We start from the raw sequence: 22,135 nt of genomic DNA on the forward strand, positions 1-22,135 counted from the left end.
CTGGTAAGGCAGGACAAAACAGCAAGAAAGAAATATATCTGTTCTCCATGGTTGTCTGAAATATTGAAGGTGATGTTGGATGAGCTGTTTCCAAGGTGACTTTGATGAGGCATGTGCTTTCCATGCATCTGGGGAATATTCGTTAAACTCACTTTACTGATTTTCCATTCTATATAAGCTTTTGTCATAAGTTATAAGATTTATGATAATAATGATGCAGGACTGTTACCATGGGTTTGTACATCAAATCGGAATGGAATTTTTTGACCGGGTAATCATGGTGATTGGTGGGTTGTAGATATTGGTAGACATTGCTATCATTTTATGTTGTTTTAGGAGTTTGCTTACTTCTAGTAGATAGTTTCAAGATTAATATAGAGAGACACAATAACACAAGTATCATAAGCTTTAGCTTTGGAATCAGACAACTTTGAATCCAAATTCTGGTTCTCCAACTCAGTAGCTGTGTGATTTGGGGCAAGTAGTTAACTTCTTTAAGCATCAAGTTATGTATAAAAGGAGGCAGAAATTGTACTCCTTTCAGAAGGTTTTTGTGAGGATTTGGGATGTAATCCAAGTAAAGTGCTTAATACATTGCCTGGTTGATAGTAAGCACTCAATAAATGTTGGCTAAAACTACTACAATGAAGAGAGTTTGAATTTAGCTTATTTGGTATTTTCATCTTTCAGTGTGGGAGATGATGTTGTTAAAGAAAAATTTATTCAGATTCTTGTTAAATATAGTATGGAATACTTTATTCAAGAAGGGGACTGCTGCAATGGGGCAGAAAGCTCTGAATAGAATAAGGACAAGTGGGATATATAGCCCCAAAGCGATGGGGGACAGTGGATGGAAAATTCCAAGAGGAAACATCAAGGCTAGGTGGATTTTTCCTTGGTTGAATGCAGGCCAGAATGCTTAGATAGCAAGAGTTGGGGATGAGGAATGTGATTGGATATTAAGGGTGGGGAGATTTTTACTAAACTGACCCCACAGGATTTTTGCAAAAACTGGACCAAGCTGGCCAGGGACAGAGTCTAAGATTAGGGTCCAGTCAAGAAGAAGTCTCCTTGGTCAAAGGAGAGAGTTTTTGTCACTGGTATAAGGGATTATGTCTATATAGGATTAACTATCAACCAATATTCACTGAGTGCCTTATGAGTATCATTGTTTCACTTTACTCACTTTATGAAAATCTAAAGAGTCGGTACTACGATTCTCGTTTTTACACACAAGGAAATTGAAATCTACAATGGTGGAGGAATCTTTCCAAGATTACCTGGGTGGATTAATAAAGCTGGCATCTGAATCTAGAGTTTTCTGACTCCACAAACCAGCATTGGTGGGCATTGTTGCATCTTGAGCACATGTGGCTGTGTGGATAGGTCTAATTTAACCTCCAATACTTAGCAGATATCTACACTGAATTAATATCTGTGAGAAAGGAAAATTATAATTGTTTTTATACAAGTTCAGAGGAATTACAAATGCCACAAAATTAATTTGTAATACCAAAGTCAAGGACTGGACCACTCTTCAACCTCATTACCCTCAGCACCATAATGTCCCAAATCATGAGGCTTTATGGGGCAGTCTCCTTGAAGTTAGAAAAAAAATGAGAATGTGTTGGGAGATATGACTCCTACTGTGAATGTGTGTGCATGTACAAGCACTTAAAAACTTGGTAAATAGACATTGTCCATGTAAGGAAATCTATTAATGATAAATCAATCTGCATGTATCCCCTCTGTCGTGTCTGTGGATAAATATTTACTATCCTTTCAGCAGCCATTTTTTGTTTCTTTTGCAGAATTCCTTGCTCACTTTCAGGGCACCATTTTAGGAAATGTGATCTGATGCAGCATTATATGTGTAGCAAAGAACCTTAGGATTAATGTTGTAAAACAGACACAATACACAGTTTTCAAGAGGAGTTCCATTAAGTGTTTCTTCCAGAGTTAGGGTCCAATCTCTAACACTTACTTATTTTAATTTATTTTTAAATTTGACTTTAGGACAGTACTTCTATGAATGATGGTTGCATTTTCCTTGGCCAAGTGTACTTTACTTAATCCAAGATTCTTCTTGGATAATTTCTGTCTTTGTTATAACAAAGAAGAAACAAAATAATGTCTGAATTCCATGAAAGTCACAGAAGAATGGTTTAGGAAGAGTTCAGAAATCCTCACAGGGAGTTATGGGTCTATGATTACTTTGGTTCTCAAGAATTCTCCCAATATTTGATATAGAACCTGATTTACAGTAGATACTCAGTCAATGTTTATTTGATGAATGAATGAATTGTTGCCATAGCTAAAATGTCCCTGAGCCTGGACTGGACTATGACAGGAGAAAGCTTTGATTTTCTTTTGGGTTAGTTAATGGAGTCACACTGAAGATACATAAAAAGCCATAAAAAATGAGTGACTAATATACAAACATTTATATTTCAGTGTTAGGAAATATGGTAAGATTAGGAAAACACTTAAGACAATGACTTGTACAGAATTGATAGTTCAAGCAATGAACATTTCATGGATTACAGTTTAACAAGTTAAACATTACATATAACATACATGTATGACAGACAGGGCTTCTGATTTTGATATTAATATACCATTGATTATACACATGAGAAATATTGCCATTTCAATTTGGGATTGTGAAATATATAACTTTTTTGCTAAGACACTTCAAATTACAACATATCTCAGGCAGCATGCAGGAAAAGTCATTTATTGTACATTTGTTAGGACATACCTTGCAGTAAGCTTCCAGTTTTTGGTAATTAGATTAAGAATATAGAAACCACTGAAGTGATAATATGGTTTAAATCAGCAGTTGTATTTACTGACTGAGAGAGAGCATTTTTGGTAAAAAATAAAACTCTCAAAATTAATTCATTAGGAAAATGCACAGTGATCATAAACTCAATTCTTTAAAAATTGTTTTTCACAAGTAATTCTCATTTATTGGTGATACAGCAGCTGCAAGAAATCTGAATTCTGAGAGCTGGGTGTACAGAACAGCAGGAATTTATTCCTCTGTGGGCTCACATGATTACAACAAAATGTTTCCCATTTGAAATCACGTTTTATAACAACGGTGCTATACAAACATCACAAATATTTGGTGTATCAGAGCTTAACAAATATTATGCTGTGGTTATTTCACAAAGAGACTAGGTTAACAGGCAGTGTAAATCACATAGTTCTTAAGATTTTAAAAATACATTTTATACAATTGGCTTCTAATTTCTTCACTAACGTTTAATTTTGGTGATTTTTGTTTCTTTGTTTTTTTTTTTTTCTTTTGGTCTCATACTTAGAGTCTTTAAAGAAACTATGAATATCTGGCTATGCCAAGAAAGTCAATAAGACTGATATTTTCCCACAGGAATATGGCTGAGTTACATTGAACCACATAGTCAATAGAGCAACATCTAAGTTAGATTCTTAATAATTCAAATAAAATCTAATTATTTGAAAAGCAGTCTGAACAAAACTATAAGAATCAAAATTTTTATTTACAAAACATCTGAAAATATTTTTTAAATGGCTAGGTCTTGCTAACTGCACAAATGAAATGTCCTTGGTGTACATAGTCTTTTAGCCTCCCATGCAACCTTGTTAGACCTCTGAGCTAATGTATGAGGTGGTTAGGTGGGAAAATTATTTGATGGTAATCTCGATTCGCTCAAGATACTTGAAAAGGAACGTCTTAATGCCTTCCATGTTAGACAAGATCTGTCAGTAATGTTGGTGCCTTTAACTTGTAAAGATTAGCTGAAATTCCCAAATGTAATTTAGCACAGTAGAAGTAGTATAGGAAAGTTATATTTTCTTTACGAAGTGCCTGGTAAATTTACCATCAGATGTTGGGTCAACTGCATAAACCTAGACGAGAATTCCGAGTCATTATTACTCTCATTTCCAAGGTGTCTGTGTATTACACTGGCTTAAAAATATTTTCCTTGGTCCTTAGAAATACAAAATACTGATTTTCAAAAGATAGAGGATGATAGAGTGAGCATTTCTTATAATCACATTCATAATAAAAGCAGTTAATCTACATTTTATAGATCATTAAACAATTGTCTTTGGCAGAAGACTTTATAAATAACTTCCTCCACTTTAACATTTCATGGAGGCCATTTCCCTTTTGGATGAAACGAACTGAATGGTCACTTGTTCACTATTATAGGTTAACAGGAAAACACCACAGATATAAAAATATGTAAGTGTAGCACACATTCTTTTTGAAAATTATATTCAACATGTATTGGTTCACTGATACTGGAGAAGAAACTTTACACAGGCATTTCTGACAGTGTTGCTTAAGGTCATAATTTTAACAATATGGTAAGCAAAGAGGGCACAAACACCTTTGTTCCCCACAAAATGTTATCGCTGAAACACACTGAAAGGATCCACCGGGATATTTTTTATTATTTTACATGTGTGTCCTACAAAATGAGTAATATATGATGCATATGCCTTTACGTGTGTGTGTGTGTGTATGTGTGTGTGTATGTGTGTGTGTGTGTGTGTGTATGCTCAAAATGGTGAATGTTAGAGATTACATTCATTGGCATGAAAGCATAAAAACTGAAAAATTCAGTTAAGTATCCCAATGTATCACTGACACACCACTACTCAGGAATTTCAAAGTGCAGTGAAGCTATTTAGAAAGTAGCTTTAGACACGTGAACATCAAGTGGAGGAACATTAGAAGTGCTAACTTCATGTTTTCAAGGTAACCTCTCCTTCTCTCCATTTTGGCCTCTCTTCTTTCCACTCTCCCTGTCTCTGTCTTTGAAGGTCATGTGTGATGGCTTTTTTAAACTGTGCACACGGGCTGTGAACAGGCTGTTCTTTTGGGTGTGTGTGTCCTGTGCAGGAAATTCATTATCACCTCTTAGGAAGAGGGAGGATTCTGGCACAGTGATCTGCCACCATTTTCTTTATGAAGTGCCTGTTGTGCTGGCTCAGAATGAGTTCAGCTTACTATCAAAAGTATCCACTAAGCTTATTCAGTGGGAACAGATCGCCATCATAGCCATCAAAGGCGAGAAACTCTAAATCTGTTTTCTACCTGAATTCTTCCTTCTCCCTGCCCCCACAGAACACTCCCAGGGGTACAGAGCAGTGTTCTTTGCAGATATACAGTATGTACAGTGTGCTAGTTCCTTCTCTTGCACTTGTCTAGTAAGCTACAAATGTCTCCTCAGTGTGAGCTTCCTGTGTCTATAATTAATAGATGAAACCCAGGGAAGTCCCTGTTGTATTAACAGTTGCGCCAACTCTTGTTATTATGGCTTATTAGAAAAGTGTTGAATTGCACCACTGACCTACGAAAATCACCATGAAGGGCACTGAAAAGCAAAGCTGTTGGGAGATAAAAAAAACAATCACCTGTTACCCTCACCGTCAAGACATTTTCAATGTACCATAAATAAGGGTCTTTAGATTTTCTAAGCTTTCTGAGGTTGTGGACTGTAACTTTGCCTTGGGTTTAAGAGTATAAAACAAGTCAACTGTGGACCACAAAGTTCTGGAAGGAGGTCAAGGCTCTGTATCTGAATCCCCGTCAATCTGATCCAGCCCCTTCTCTTGCAAAGGTGTACTTCCATCGCCAAAGCACCTTGACATTGGTGATTGTTCTAAGTGTCTTCTCGGGGAGGCGTTAACATGGAGTGAAAGAGCATGCAAATGGAGATGGACACATGGTGGAGACAGAGGAAGGAGGGACTGTGCTTTAGCAGGAGCTATTTGGTGAGCCGAGGTGTGAGAGAAAAATAGGAGAAGGCGGGAAAGCCAATGAGGAATGGTTACTCTTTCCTAGTAATTCCTGAAAATGAGCAGTCATTCCACAATATCTAACAAGTTTGGTTCCCTCTAAGGGAGATGTTTTAGCATTTTTAGCATAGTTTTAGAATTTTTCTCCAGAACATTGTTATTGAGCTTCCATTTTAGCCCTCTTTTTGCACACTCTGAATTAGGAAGCATCAAAATACATAGGGATGTTTTAAGTACCTGTAAATGGGATATTTTCAGGTTAGATTTAAGGAAGCATGTGCATACACACATAGCTCACAATCTTAAATGCCCTTTCCTAAGCCATTTGTGTAAGTAAAGTCACTTACTGGTTCTCTTCTCTCGTTCTGTACCAATTTTAAATGAACCTCAATAGGGCTCCCAGAGGTCTTGGGATGGATATCTACATTGTCTGTGGTTTCCAGGTTCTATAAGCCATGGGAACTTTTGAAATTATCCTCTAAAACCAGTACTCATTTTAGCTCAGTCAGTCCACACCCACTCTTCAAACCAGTGTCATTGAATAGAACTCAGCGCTGCCACACAATGGTTTAGCATTAAGGCAAACGGGCCAGTGCTAATCAATTAAGAGAAAGGTTTCCAAGGTCATGCCCCTGGGCCCTGGGCTGTCAGGCAAAGCAGATTAGCTGTTGGTTTTTAAAAAAGAACTAGAAAATCTGATTGAAATCTGTCTGATTGGAGAGCCTGCCTGAAGCTCAGTTATTCAGTTAGGAATATTTGTAAAGATTAATTTTCCTTCAAATTATATTGTCAGTCCAAATGGTGGGCATTTCTGTCCATAAATCAAAATGTGTTGGGCCTAGATCAGTGACGGCGAACCTTTTGAGCTCGGCGTGTCAGCATTTTGAAAAACCCTAACTTAACTCTGGTGCCGTGTCACATATAGAAACTTTTTGAAATTTGCAACCATAGTAAAACAAAGACATAATTTTGATATTCGTTTTATATATTTAAATGCCATTTAACAACGAAAAATCAACCAAAAAAATGCGTGTCACCTCTGACACGTGTGTCATAGGTTCGCCATCTCTGGCCTAGATGGAACCTTCCATTTAAGCTTTTAAGCGTTTCCTGTGAGGACGCAGAGTTAAACAGTGAGTGATGTGAGCTTTTCCTGACCACTTTAGAGCACTGGTTAGTTCTCAAACTTGAACGTACACCAGAATCATAGCGAGGGCTTGTTAAAACCCACACCGCTGGACCCACTCCCAGAATTTCTGATTCATGAGTCAGGGCTGTGGACTCAGGTGCAAGCAGAAAATTTGCATATTAACATATTTCAAAGTTGTTGCCGATGCTGCTTTGTCAGGGACTGTGCATTAAGAATCCTTTTAGTAGCTCATAAAATACACTCTAGTTTCCCAATCACCCTAATTGCACTCCCAGGTCAGAACTTTTCCATGTAGAATGTGAGAGTCAGTATTAGGGCCCCCCTCCCTGCCCCCATGGTCTTATAATGTATGTAGATAATTCAATTTGTGCTAGTTTAATGATAGAGAATCTAGAGGTTCAGAAGTCTAAGTATCATATCAACACATACAGCAAACCTGTAAGTGGAATATGACTTCAACTTATGCTCCAACCTTGACCTTCCTCTGAAGGGAATATGATTTTCTCTATCATTCGATTCCTTATAAAGCTATTGGTGGAAGACTGCACAGCAAGCATATCAAACTCATGGCCCATGTTAGCCTTTGAGTTTGACATGCTTGCTGTACAGCTACTCTTCAGAGTGTTATTTTAATAATACCATTAACTTCTCTCCTGCTACAAAGGGTGATATTCTCCCTAGTACCCCAGGACAGTCCATATGATAACAGCCATGTTTGTTCGGTTTCTTCACTTAACACAGACAAAGGTTTGTTGAGATTTTTCTAGTAAAACCCTTTTTAAAGTATCTCAAAGGCAGGAATCTACATACAAGTGTAAAGGGAGGGCAGGAACATCGAGGCCAATCCACAAAATTCACTTGAGGAGGAATTAGGTTGAACAAGCTGTCAGTACGTGCCTTGCGGTTAGAGATTGCTGTTTGATTGAGCAAACAAAGAGCAAGTGGGACTGGCACAGGAGTCGAGGAAAATGAGAGATGGGTTTGTGTGAATGAGCAACTACCTGTGCAGAAGACGGGTTCAATCTGGTCATGGGGTCTTTGCCTTAAACCAGCACCTCTGGCTGATTGACAGCGACCAGGATGGCATAAGGCATTCATCTCCAGAAAATGCTTATGGAGCTGATTTGTTTTTTAAAAAAGGGACGGAAAACCTACCTTTCCAATTTAGGATTTTCTATTTAAATGTGACATGGGGCTCAAATTCAACATGAGGGAACTTACTGAAATACATAATTATGATGCCTACTGCAACTGAATAGCTGCTCTATGTAAAGATTTACCAGAGAAGGGCAAGTCATTGTATCCCTAGGTGGCAGTCATAGAAATTATGATAGTTATAACAAAAATATTATCTATTTTAATGTTCTCTCTCAAGAGTGGAGCTCACAAGATCACTTTATTTGTTGTAAATGCTGGGAATTTTTGTTTACCTTTCCCCCTGACAAATTTGGCTTTGTGCCTCAGAGCTCATAAAACTGGAATGTTTCACTGCTAAGATGTTGAAACGGTTTTGCCATTTTCAATGACATTCTAACTGGGATTCCTTCAAGAGAAAGCTTACATTTGTTCCACTAAAACATTCTTTGTTTATAGAAGCAGAGTTCACCGTGGTTGCTTTTTTGTTTCTCTTTTTTTCTTCCTTTTTTGCCATGGCAATATCTACATCCTCTTGGTCATTTCTGCAACTGTGTGCAATTTCAGATTGCTAATGGGGCATTTGGTCTGTGGCAAACCAGATGATTGCTAGGGGTGGGGTTTAAGTCTTTTTGTAAAATCTTTTTGAGTAGTCACTTTCTCCATAACAAGGGAGGTGTTTAAAAGAGAGCTGAATCGGTAGCAGTGCAATTCTTTTTCCATCTTCCCTTAGAATGCTTGTATTTTTAAATGCCTTTCTGCCCCGGTCAGTGCACATCCTGTTTGTATTCACACACTTTAACTGCTGCACTTTGCTGTCGGTCTCTTTCTCTTAAATGATTGTCATTAAGAACAAAGAGTGAAAAAGAAAAGAGGAATTCTCCCGGGAACCTGTGTGGAGTTCAAGTTTACATTTAGAAGAATGGTGGGCTTAGCTTTATGAAGGTCACGGATATGGAATCCATTCCAAGCTTATTAAATGTTCTATTGTAGGCAACCCCCAAAGGGAGAGGCAACCTCTTCGGGGAGGGCATATTACTTTTTGCTAGCAGCACACAAAGCATTTATTTATGCAAAATAAATCTTTACATTCCTGCCAGACTTAGTGTGGTTTCATTGGCTTGATATTTGCACTGGTGATGAAGTCCTATGAGGAAGGACTGGCTCACAACATAAAGCGCCTTCAAGCCACACCCAGTGGGTGATAACAGGGAGCCACGGATCATGCAGGGCCCTGTGGTGCTGGAAAACCCAGCTACAGGTGATGTCCCTCCATGTAATGACGAGCGAATTCAAGTCCAGCAAGAGCTAAAGACTCATAACCCCCGGAAGCAATTACATACTGATTGTTCACAAGAGGAAAGACTTGGGGTCTCCTCTCTGGTGACTCTTTGAGGTTAAAATGAAGAGAACACTGTACTCTGACACTGGGAGACACTGGGACTGAGGTCGTCTCCTCCAGTGGGCTATTAAAATGTGACAGCAGGGGTTGACACTCATTGAAATACAGCCAGATCCCCCAAAGCCAACGGAGCAACAGGCAGAGTTAAGAATTAATGAATTATTAGTAACGCTTAATAGAAAATGTATTCAGTAATGGGGAGGCAAATAATCTTTGGAACAAGCTTTTACCAACAATGTTAAATAAAAGACTTCACAGTCTTTGGCTCATTGTAGATTTTCGATGTGTTAGTTGAGTCAGAATCCATTTATCTCATTGGTGAAAGGCAGAATGTGAAGTTATGAAAATTAGTATTTCTATTTCTATTAACAGAAAGTTACTTGGTAGGTTTAAGAATGGCTCCATTAAGCAGTCTCGAATTGATAAAATGTCTCTAGACCAAAAATGGAAAGTTAATTTAATTAGCGTGTCATAACTGGCCACTTCCTGACTAAATCAGGGCTAGCGTTAGTTTTCTTGAAATTACCTTTGTCTTGAATTCCTCCTACTATCCTAGGGTGCCTAGTTTAATACTCTGCACAAAGTAAATGTTTGAGGTTTACGAAATTGGATGATTGAAAAAAATGCAATAAACTCTGACATTTGATTTTAAAAAAATGCTCCACTGCCTTGACTGTGTAGATGTTTTTACAAGTTTTAATTGAATATAAAGCAAGTCAATGATCCTGGCAGACAGACTTGCTAAATTGACTAATTTTTGGCCCTCTTTGGTTGAACTTCTTTCAGGCTAATTTTCCACTTGATGTTTATCTAGCTCCAGTATTCAGATCTGAATTTTAATTGATGAGTCCTGTCCAAACACTTTCAGCCCTTATGGATTTGCAGAGACTGGGCAGGAAGGTAAAGTGGCTTTTAAGATCCTGCCTGCAAAGCAATGTCTGACTTTTGATGAATAGTTGGAGATATTTCCTCAAATCTTTTTCCTGAGTTGCAGTCATTTTTTTTTTAAGTGAGTACAGTGTTAATATGGAGACAATCAGAATGGTCTGTGTTACAAAGCTTTTGGAGCAACCAATGAGCTACCTGTCCATTTCTCCTTTTCTTCTTTTCTATTACAAGTTCTGGAATGGCTGTTTCTCCTGGGAGAATTAGGAGACAGAAGGTGGAGCTTGGGCTGTGTCAGTGTCCTACCATTGAATGAGTGCAAGGAAGTGTTCCCCATGGAACAGGACAGATACACACTTACAGGGAAGAGCAGAACTTCAAGAGATCTTGTCAGAAGCCCTGCCCTCCGTAACCCAGGAACCTGTGCCGATCCCTCTTCATTGTTTTCAAATGTTAAGAAGTATCTTGTCTGTTGCTTTAAAGAGGCCCCAACCAATTCTGGTTTCTTCACAAGACAAATCATGTCTTTGGGTAAAGTCATTCTAGTCCTACCCGTGGATCTCATTTTGGTCAGTGGAAGCTTCAAGCTCTGAAGAGGTATGGATTAATTCTAAACAGCGACAAAGCAATTATTTTCAGTTTATTAATGAAATCCCTTTTGGAATTGGAGTATCAGAGCACTGGTTAAGAAGGAAAAAAATCCAAGAGTAGACTTTTTGCTAGACCCAACCCATTTGGCTATGCTGCTTTCTCAGTGTTGTTTTTTTTTTAAAAAAACTGGTTCCATGGCAACCAGTTTGAAGATTCGCTCTCCTTGCAGGCAACAGCATGGATTGAGCTGCAAGACTCTGGGAAGGTTTGAATCAAACAAAATAGCCTTGCTCAGAGCCAGAAGAAAATTGCTGTAGGTAATAGTCACATCAAGTGAAAAAAAAAAAAAGACTTCTGTCATTGTTCCAACTTTCACAGACCATATTCATCACAGGAGTGAGCAAGGCTGATGGTCTGGCTCAAGGACTAGGGTTGGCCCCATCTATTTTGCCTAGTTCTTGACCCTATCTAGTAACTGAATGAATCATGATCTGTCTCCTTTGGCCTACTGCTTGTTTACTTCTAGGTACTGCATGAGTGGAATGGGGGGGAGGGGAGGACAGTGTTGAGCACTGATGTTATTATATCCCATATCTCAATAACTCACATGCATTTTCTTCATAGCTTTCAAACATGCAATTTTTGCTTCAGTTTGGTATTTAAATCATCTCTCTTTAGTTTGCATTTAAAGTTTAAAAGTTTAAACACATTTTTTAAAGTTGATGAGCGGGGAGGATAACTCTTTTCCTTTTGGCTTTCTCTCACCATCTGCAGTTGCTTCTGCAAGATGTGCACAGGGATTAAGTCAAAAGCAGTAAAAGGGGACATAAAAGCAGGGTTGCTGATGCTTACAGCTTAGTCTACTGAGTCTACTGCTCATTGCTTCTATGGGTGCTAGACTCACTTCTCAACAAAATTAAACCAGTTGTTGGGAAAATTCTCAATCCATCTGATGAGAAAAAAAAAGTAAATCTATGCAGAATCTGTGAGAACCTGAGAATATCCAGAATATTTTATTAACTGTATATTAACTGTCGCATTACTGGTTCCAAAGAAGATACAGTTTCAAATTTCCTATAGTATTAATGATGGCAGCAAAAACCTGTTCTTAGTTTTAGACTGAAACAGTAAAGAAATATTTTCTTGCAAATGTTAACAGTAGTTGTAGCTAATAAAAATAACTTTGTTTTTCCATGATGTCATCCTTTTGCTTAGATCCGATACCAGAAACATTTTGATGAAATTGCAATAAAATAAAGCCCAGTTTTTTCAATAGTAGGTGTCCCAAATGGGGTCCAATATGTAATGAGGCAGTTGGTTAGACAGGCTTCAGTGCCTTGGCATCAACAGTATGCCCCTTGGTACCCGCTCTTCATCCTTTACTTTGGAGGAATCTCAGGTACCAAATGGTTGCAAGGGGTAGTTTGCCTGTTTGTAAAATCTTGGCAGTTCAGTTCGTTCAGTTGAAAATATCTAAGCTAAACTACAATTCGTGGAGGTGCTACATGGTGGTAGACGATCAGGTATTTTGGCAGAACTGGGGGGGACTCCTATTCCTTTTCTCCCAACATGCAAAATATATTTCTAGATAACGTCAGCTGATGTATGGGAGCTGGCCTGCTTGGTGCTGTTTTCATGGAAAATACAAAATCTTATCCTTTTAATCCCCCACGATTTGACTAGACAAGGATATTTTTCAACACCTTCGAAAAGGCAGATAGGTAATTGGAAAAGTCAGAAAGGAGCCCTAGTTGACCTAAAAACTTCCTGTCAGAAATGCTTGCTAAATGAAGGAAAGAAAAATGAATTTCTTTCTCTTTAAAAGCTACTTATAGAAGACTATCTATTCTAGAAGGCTATCTATAATGGACAGTATTCTAAGTAGTTTCAAACAACTTCGAATGTGCATCTTTTGCTAAAAGGAACAATTCAGGAATGTGTTTCCTTCCCTCTTTTTCCACCTAAAAAAGAGGTCTGATAAAAAGGAATAGTAACCTAACATGGGCTTTTAGAGCTGTCCTAGACACCCCAAAATTCAGTTCTAGTTATTTGACATACATCACCTATTTTTGTGTTTATATTTGTATCTCCATGCTTGAGGGAGAGTGGGATAGAGGAGATTTAATGCTGAAACCCTGGCTGATTCTCATAGAAATAATCTTTAAACTAGCATTTCAAATCTTTGTTTTTACAGTGGCTGAAATGGCCCTTTTTGGTAGAAAGAAGTTAGCAAACAATAGTTCTACTTGCTGTGGGTGAAAAGGCCAGTGTTTCAGAAGCATTTTAATTGCTGATAGGTCTGTCTGGGCTTTATTGTTTATTTGAGCCAGACTCAAGCTCAATATTCCATCTCATGTATTGTTTTAAATATGTAAACAACAACATCAAAATGGAATCAGCCATGTCCTGGTCTGGTATCTCAGTTGGTTAGAGCATCATCCTGATATGCCAAGGTTGTAGGTTTGATCCCTGGTCAGGGCACATGCAAGAATCAACCAATGAATGCATAAATAAATGGAACAAATCAATGTTTCTCTCTCTCTCTCTCTCTCTCTCTCTCTCTCTCTCTCTCTTTCTCTTTCTAAAATCAATTAAAAAGATGAAATCAGCCATTTATAAATGAAATTGTCAAGGTATTAAGTTATGAAATTTAGAAAGTTCATGGCTTAAAAATTATTGAAGGCATTTTTATGAGGTCTGATATATTTCACAAAATAACTTATATGAAAAAGTGCACCAAAAGCATACTTTTGGTTTTGGTAACAACAACAAAAATTATGTATACCCAGCTTAGTTGTTATATAAAAATCAGAGAATAAAAGTTTACGTTTTACTGCTGTTGCTAGAAACTGGGACTCTGTCTTCCTTAATGGGAATGACATTTAGTATCTTAGACAAGGATATTCTGTGATGAAACATTGATGCATTTTCTTTTTGTTAATTCTCTCATTTTTAAATATGTTCTTGATAAACACACAGATAATTCTCATCCAAATCATTGTTTTACCATATTACTCAGTTATATGAGCATTTATGAGAATGTGAAATCTTGAAAGATTACTACTTTGGAATATTTCCAAAGTTTAGTGTTAAGATGAGTATAAGAAGGTAGACATGTGGATCATATCACTTTTAAACATTTATGTAATTTTGTTTCTTTTTTAGGTGAAATATTTTGACAAGTGATTATATATTGGTTATTTAATAGAATTGTTCCTTTCCACGTGGAAAGAATGGGATCTTTACATTCAATCACATTTTTAGGAAAATCTTAGAGAATTTATCTCTTGTCCTATCACGAGGCTTCCAGGGGTCAATATAGTAATATTGTAATAATTATGTAAGGTGCCAGTTGGGCACTGAAAATATCAGGGGGAACTCTTTTTAAAGTATATGATTATCTAACCACTGTGCTGTGCACCTAATACAAAATAATTTAAATATAAACAGTTATTGACAAGTATTTTAAAAATTAAAAATATTTCTGTAAATTAAAAGTGGGTTGTTCCAACTTGGGAATATAGGGAAAAGGTCTTTGAAAATCTTCTAGGTGAATAAATAATTTCTAATACAGAGTGGCTATAAATCAATTTTCCCCAATTTCTTAGATTTGGCTCGGTGGCTTTGTCTTTGTCATCCACAAAGTAAGAGTATATTAATTGTCAGAATTGACTCGGTAACATTGAAGGTCACTAATTTCTCTTTCGGTGTGTTTGGTGATTAATGTGAATTTTCCTATCATTTGTATATTCCTATTTCTTGGAAGCATGGAAGCCATATATGGTTTTTCTGTGTTTACTTCACTTTGGGGGTGTATGTGAGTGTCCTTATCCCCAATCCATACCCACATATATTGATAGAAATGGCAAGTTAGATGGGCCCTGAAACATGAATAATGTTGGCTTTATTCTTCTTTGCGTCAATCTGTTGTCGTGTGTAGCTGTAGGGTATACTCAGTCACTAGAGTATAGCATGGCATTTCTATAAAAGACAGTTTTCTAGGTGGAATGTCACCATATTTAATTTTTCCTATGACAAATTCACTTTCAGAAAAACATGTCCATGAACCCTTTCCCATTGCTGAGAGGTAAGAGTGAGCGTTACTAAGGATAATGAATATAATACAAGTAGCTATGGAAAAATAACAAAGGTCGGAAGCAGGGAAAAGAAAGATTATGACTGCATATTCCCCAGGGGACATGTCTCTGGATTTTTGAAAAAGGCCAAGACTGCATGATTCTAAAGAAAGTGATCAGGTCAAGCATCTGTGAAGCACAGTAATGATTACATACACATAGACCAGGCGATTCTGGGCAATCAAGCCTTCCTGCAAAGACATCGGTCATAGATTTAACTAAACAGTCATGTTGCTGTTTGAAATAATGATTTTTCCTAAAAAATAAGTAAATAAAATTAAAAAATAATTTATGCAATGACCACTGACTTAAATGTTCCATATGAAGGGATTATTAAATCAGAGGATTTTTGACAAAACTGAAAATTGGGAGAGCCTCTGAGTGCACCTTTTCTGACATGGTGGCAGGCAGGGAAAAAGTCACAGAAAGCTAGATACTCACCATGGCTTGTTGGCTGGGAGGCAGACACACTCTGTCCCTTAGGAAACCCACCTCTCAGTGGTTGCTCCGCCTATAGATAACACGCTTTCTGCTTTGGGAGGAGATTACCGATGGCCTAATTAAGTGCCAAAAATGAAATATCTAACTTACAATTGTTTCCCATTCTTGTATTATTCTTGTTGGTGAAATACCATCGGGACCACTCAACCCTTGAAATCTTGTGGGTGGAAGGCAGTGAATGTGGCTAGAACTGATCAGGACATAATGCTTAAAAAGAGCAGAAATGCAATCCATTACCCCAAATTTGTAGGTAGATGAGAATGAAAGCCAATGAATCTACTCATAACAACATCTTTCTTTTTCTGTAAGATGAGCATGATTTTAAGCAAGTCTCTTCTATATACTCTACTCCAGTGGTTCTCAACCTTCTGGCCCTTTAAATACAGTTCCTCATGTTGTGACCCAACCATAAAATTATTTTCATTGCTACTTTATAACTGTAATGTTGTCACTGTTATGAATCGTAATGTAAATATCTGATATGCAGGATGGTCTTAGGCGACCCCTGTGAAAGGGTTGTTCGACCGCCAAAGGGGTCGCGACCCACAGGTTGAGAACCGCTGCTCTACTCCTTTATCAATTAAAGTAGATTTTTACCAATAGCTAGAATGCCTTGACCCAGTGAAGTGATTACTACAACAATTAGGGAAGCAACTAGTTACACACTTCTGATGATCAATTTTATCGGGATGGATAGATTTGATAGAATACTCCATATGCTAAAAAATGATCTCATGTGTAACTGTTTTGGGGCTTATGTTCTCAGATGCCAAACAGATGTAGACAAAGTGGTACTAAATAATGTAAGAACACAATTAATGAAATGGCGAATTGTCCAACGTTTATCTCAACACTATCAGACGATATTCTGATACTGTGCTCTCTTGGGAGGCTAAAAAGGAAACACTGAATAACCAAAGAGTTGACATTTGCAAGAGTTGAATACTAGTATATCTATTTTCTTTCGTTTGGATGAGGATACCACTTGCACAATAATAACTTTTGGGTTTTTATTTCTTTAAAACATGAAAACAAAATATGAAGTAGATGACAATGAGAAGAAGGAAAACATTCCATACAGAATATGCTGTATAACTAGTGATTAAGTCAGAAACAATTAGAAACTTTATTTCTCTGTGTCAATAACGTGTACCATGTATAAGGAGCAGCACAATGAGTGCGTTTCTCCCTAAAGCTGTGCACAATACACACAAAATAAAATAATCAAACAAAATAAAATAATTTTACACAACTATAATTAATAATAAACCCTGAACAACCAGAATCATATCCCTATAACATAAAATTTTAAAAAGCAAACAAACCCAAAAGCTTTGAAATTGAAATTGACCAATGGCAAGAATTTCTCAAAAGTCCTCTGTAACAATTTGCTATGGGCCTACTGACATTCCAAATATGGCTAAAAATGAGTGCAAAATCTTTCTAATGTTTAAACAACTCATGTCCCCTGATAACATTTACCTGATGTTTCTAGGCTAGTTTTCCATTTAGTAAATCTTAAAAAAAGGGGGGGCAGGGAATTAACATGTGCCCCCGAAGGAGTTAGGCCACCAGAGTGCTAGGCCATGGCAGGTTGGGGTGAGTCTCCAAAAGATAAGAATTGTAGGGGTACAGGGCATAGAAAAGTATTGTTATCAAACCAAGATACAAACTGGGATTAATTGGGCCTTCGCAGTGACGTGAAATACCAGCATGATTGCCTTTCTTGGTTTAAGATGAGATGTCCTATCTGCAAGATTGGCCAAGGACATCTAGGATATTTTTCCTAATCTATGCTTTATCCAGGGGTCCTCAAACTTTTTAAACAGGGGGCCAGTTCACTGTCTCTCAGACCGTTGGAGGGCCGGACTATAGTTTAAAAAAAAAAAAACTATGAACAAATTCCTATGCATACTGCACATATCTTATTTTGAAGTAAAAAAACAAAACGGGAACAAATACAATATTTGTATTTGCATGTGGCCCGCGGGCAGTAGTTTGAGGACCCCTGCTTTATACTCTCTTAGTTAAAAAACAACACCACTTAAGTATTTGAATAATTGTATTTGCACAGTTTCAATGTGTTATTTTAAAAGTTTCCTAATTGTGTTTTTCCTTGTAGGATAAATCTGTTTCTATGTGGCTGGGTTGACTTTTACTCATGGAAAGAGCAATCACATTAACTGTGAGCCCGCTGAGGGCAAGGATTTGGGCTGTTTTGTTCACACCTTAGTCCCCAGGTGGCAGCATAGTTCCTGGCATATTGAGTGGGTACCCAGCATTTAATTATTAATTCAGCCACCAAATCTTTATTTAAATGATGAATGATCATGATCACTGAGTGGAAAAAGAGAAAATAGCTCTCAACACTTTTTATTTCTTAAGTATCTTTGAATTAATACAGAGGGCTAGGGGTGTCTCCATTCTGAGAATCTTTATAGACAGAGAACTCTCTAAGAGGGGGCCAACATCATTCCATTTTTCCTCATTAGTGGACTCACTGCTTTGGAATGTGGGTTTATCCACCACGCTCTTTGGTATTTTAAAATAGAAAGAGCCATTCCCTTTCCAGGGATTAAAAACCTCCCAGTGCAGCCCTGCTGGGAGGCACTCGTCTTCTCCTTTAACTGCTTGCCCCTCAGTCGTAAGTAGAGAAGACTCACTTGTAAAGACCCATTCATTGGTCAGCCTGACCTCTTTCCTACTCAAAAAATGCAGGTACAATCAGAGGGGTCTGGATGGTGAAAGAAACTGGGCTCAAAGTAGCCTTTATAAAAAAATAAAACGAACAAACCAGCACTATCTACCATCTGTGCCAGACAGAGCAGATGTGAAATAAATACTTCAGGGACAGGGCGCTGGAAAAACGGAGGCTCTCAAAGCCCAGGCACGCCTCCTGCATCCACTTCTCCACACCTTTCTCCTTGGCCTTCCTGAATCAACAGGCGTCTTTTTAGAGGCCTCTGGTGTGCTCCACATGGCTACTATTCCATGAAGATACTTTGTGGTTTGCCTGCTGTCCTCTCCATTGCTTTAACGTCCCACGTGACAGTTATTGCTTCTTCAAAATGAATGTGCAGCTCCATGAACAATAAGCCATTTTCTCCTTGTATCCCTAGTCATAAACTCAATAACAACACAAAAGTTACAGGTGAAAAGAAAACTCACTTATGTCTTCAGTGTCCGGTTAACGCTGCTGAATGGGAGAACAGTGTATGCTATGCTCTACTATATACAGAGAACGCTTTGTTTTATTTGTTTTTCGTCCATGCACTGTGTAACAGGTATCACAACAACATTCCCAAACAGGCACATGAAGGAGGAGCAAATGTTCAGTCGTGACTGGACCAGGATTGTGCAAGCCATGGATGCTTTTGAAAAGAAAACCAACAGATGATCCATCCCAGGCAACAGCAGCATGGGACTGGGACACAGATTGATGCAAATGGAAAAGGATGATGTGAGTTTTGAATGGAGTTGTTCTTCCTGTTTGCAGGAGGAGGGGAGGGGGGACCCGGGGAGATAGCTGGGCTGAAACCCCAGAAGAAGGGCTTTGCCAATTACAATCCAGAGCTAAAGAGAGAAGCAGTAAAGGATTTTGCGTGTTTCTGGGAATCTAGGCACATTATTCTTCCTGTACCTGTTGATCAGGAGTGCCAGGCAGCATATCTTTAAATATCAGACGGCATCGGGAACCATCACTTTTTCCTGGCTCCATCCCAGCTCCCACGCTTCTTCTCAGAGGCAGCTTCACCTCTGCTCACGGTCCAGAGCTAAGCTGGGATTTAGTAACGTGAAGACGGGCTGCTTTCTTCTTCCGTGCCCATATCCCTTCTTAATCCAAAATAACTTTTAAAGTGTTTGGGGGAAGGGAAAGTAATCCTCATGACTTAAATTTTTACCAAAATCCATTTGCATTTAGATTGGTCATCACCTCCCACAAGAGAAGCAAGAACCCCGATCTTCCCAACAAAACAAAACAAAACTAAAACAAAATAAAAGGCAGACATCAGCCACCTCCCAACCCCCCACTGAAAAGAAGGCAAAACAGAAAACAAATCAAAGACTTAAGGACTTAGGAACCTGGAGAGGACACAGCCCTCCTAGGCCGAGCTGCCCAGGTGGCCCTGCCTCCATGCCTTGTTCCATGCGACGATGCCCCTGGGAATGGGAGGTGATGGTTTCTCACTTCAGCCCTAGTAAGTATGCTCTTGAAGCTGGATTCCATCAGCAGGTAAGAGAACATGACAAGTGTCAGTTTCCTCTGTTCATTGTACGTATTGTTTATGTATATATGTATATATATATAAATTTACTACATCTGATTGTTCCTTCAGAAGCCTTTTATGTGGCAGTAGGCCTCCAGGGAGGAGAAGAAAATGTACAAGAGCCACAGGAGCACAAAGAGGGATGATGTGAGGAGCTTGGCAGTCCGGGGCCCACCCAGCTCACCTCCGATTTCTGGCCTCCGCCGATACAGCAGCACCCCCACATTGATGAAAGCAAAAATGGTGAAGAGAGTGACAGAGAAAGCTAGCGTGCCGGGGGACACTTTGAACTGTGCCCCGTTGGCCGCGTGGTAGATGGCTGCGATGGACCAGGCCACTCCGATTCCCAGGAAGACATTCACCGCGTTGCTGCCAGTGACGTTGCCAATGGATGCGTCTGCGTACTGGTCCTGGGTAGCTGCCACTTTGCTTGCAAAGGTGTCTGTAAAGGAAGAACAAAGAGGCAATGACACTTAGCCTTTTTAAGGTGTCTGTGGAGTGCTGGAAGCTTCAGCTGTGTACTCTGAAATCAACCCCCCGTGGAAACCCAGTGACAACAGGGCCATGATGTTCTCTGGAGGCCCAGTGGTGTGGTCAGAACAGGATCCAGGATTCAGGACTCAAGGATGCAGTGCTGGCTGTTACAGGTGAGCTTGGTCAAGTTCTTTAGCACAGATGCCACAGCTCTTTGTGATACTGAACTTACAGGGCAGCATGGTCATGGCCCAGGTTCTAGGTCACTAAAGTTTAAAAACGGCTGCTCGAGGTATTACTAAAAGATGCTGTATAGTCAGCTCTAGTTTACAGATGAGAAAGTTAAGGGGTTAGGACAGTGATGGCGAACCTATGACACGCGTGTCAGAGGTGACACGCGAACTCATTTTTTTGGTTGATTTTTTTTTGTTAAATGGCATTTAAATATATAAAATATCAAAAATATAAGTCTTTGTTTTACTATGGTTGCAAATATCAAAAAATTTCTATATGTGACACGGTACCAGAGTTAAGTTAGGGTTTTTCAAAATGCTGACACGTCGAGCTCAAAGGGTTCACCATCACTGGGTTAGGAGGTATTTGCAAAAATTCAAGAGCAAGTTACTGAAACAATGAATTATAATAATAGCTGGCATTTACCCAGAACCTTGTGAATACAGGAGCAAACTCTATTTCACTGCATTGATAGTGATAATTCTATGGGTGGAGGAAACTTTATAAGTGAGGATGCTAGGCTTAGAGATACTCAATTTCTTTTCTATACGATTTCCTACTTACTGATATCAAAGTCCTTTCAGCTACCTTTGCAAAATACCTTGCACACACAGTAGTTTTATAGTAGATGTTAACTGTCGAGTTGAACTCAGATTTGCAAAGCCAGCCATGGCAGGTGTGATATGACCACAAGGTATTATGTCATGTGCTCTGGTCCTCTTGAGATCCCTGGCATGCACTGAGCATGCAGGTAGTTGTATGATCTCTGGGCTACTTTCTCTCCTTGGTGGCTATTCTGTTGCCACCATCCTTCTTCAGTAAATCTCCAATGGGGACGACACATGGAGCATCTACTAGTAAGTTCATATCAGCCTGTAGATTCTTGTGCTTCCCAAAGAGTGGGAAGGGCTCTGAGGCTGCTGGAAGTGCACTGTCACATTCCCTCTAGAAGGAAACTGGTTGGCCTGTGGGCTCATCTCACCGACTCGGACCGCTGCCTGTGATAGAAAGCAAGTTCCCCTTGCTGTTTTGCAAAGAAGCAAATACTCTGTGCTATATGCATGTTACATGTTTATTCTCATCCAACCCTCCTAGTCTTTGGAGTGGATGCTATTCCTTATTTATATTTTGGGAAGTGCCACTGAACTGGATGTTGGTCAACAGAACAAGGGTTTTTAAGCCAAATCTGTTTGATTTCAGAGCCCAGTCTCTCCACGCCACATGCCCCTCCGGGGAGACTAAATTCTTCCTCTTCTCTTGGTCCCTTTTACGGACGAACTTTGAAACAGGTTCTCGCAAACCACCCTCTCCTCTGCCAGGGAACTAGACTGAAGAAGGTGTGTGCTGCTTCGTGCATTCAGATCCCACACAGCAGCCCCACCAGGACTATTGCGGAGGCCGGTGAGTGAAAGCCAAGCAAGACTAACCTTCAGGCCCTCCTGCACTCACTATGAAGAGTTATCAGAGCTGCCTCAGGTGAAGTTGTTCTGAGTTCTTTCCTTTTCCAAGGACAGGCAGCTGAGCAAGGGAAGTAAAGGAACAGAGGCCAAGGCAGGAGAAA

General features: G+C 39.0%; 1 protein-coding gene across 17 annotated transcripts in view; it reads right to left on the reverse strand.

Annotated features, from left to right (window-relative positions):
- Nucleotides 1-2,721: 2,721 nt before the first annotated feature.
- The window catches only part of SLC8A1 (solute carrier family 8 member A1), a 356,279-nt gene continuing 336,865 nt past the window's right edge, over nt 2,722-22,135 (reverse strand). For all 17 annotated transcript variants that reach the window (XM_070429080.1, XM_070429079.1, XM_070429078.1 and 14 more), the window contains one exon: nt 2,722-20,308. In XM_070429080.1, coding sequence (XP_070285181.1) covers nt 19,932-20,308 — 377 coding nt within the window. In that variant the 3' untranslated portion in view covers nt 2,722-19,931. The remainder of the gene's footprint in view (nt 20,309-22,135) is intronic.

This window comes from Myotis yumanensis, unplaced genomic scaffold (assembly GCF_028538775.1).
Source record: "Myotis yumanensis isolate MYYU_CA2020_CCGP unplaced genomic scaffold, mMyoYum1.0.hap1 SCAF_11, whole genome shotgun sequence".
Lineage (NCBI taxonomy): Eukaryota > Metazoa > Chordata > Mammalia > Chiroptera > Vespertilionidae > Myotis > Myotis yumanensis.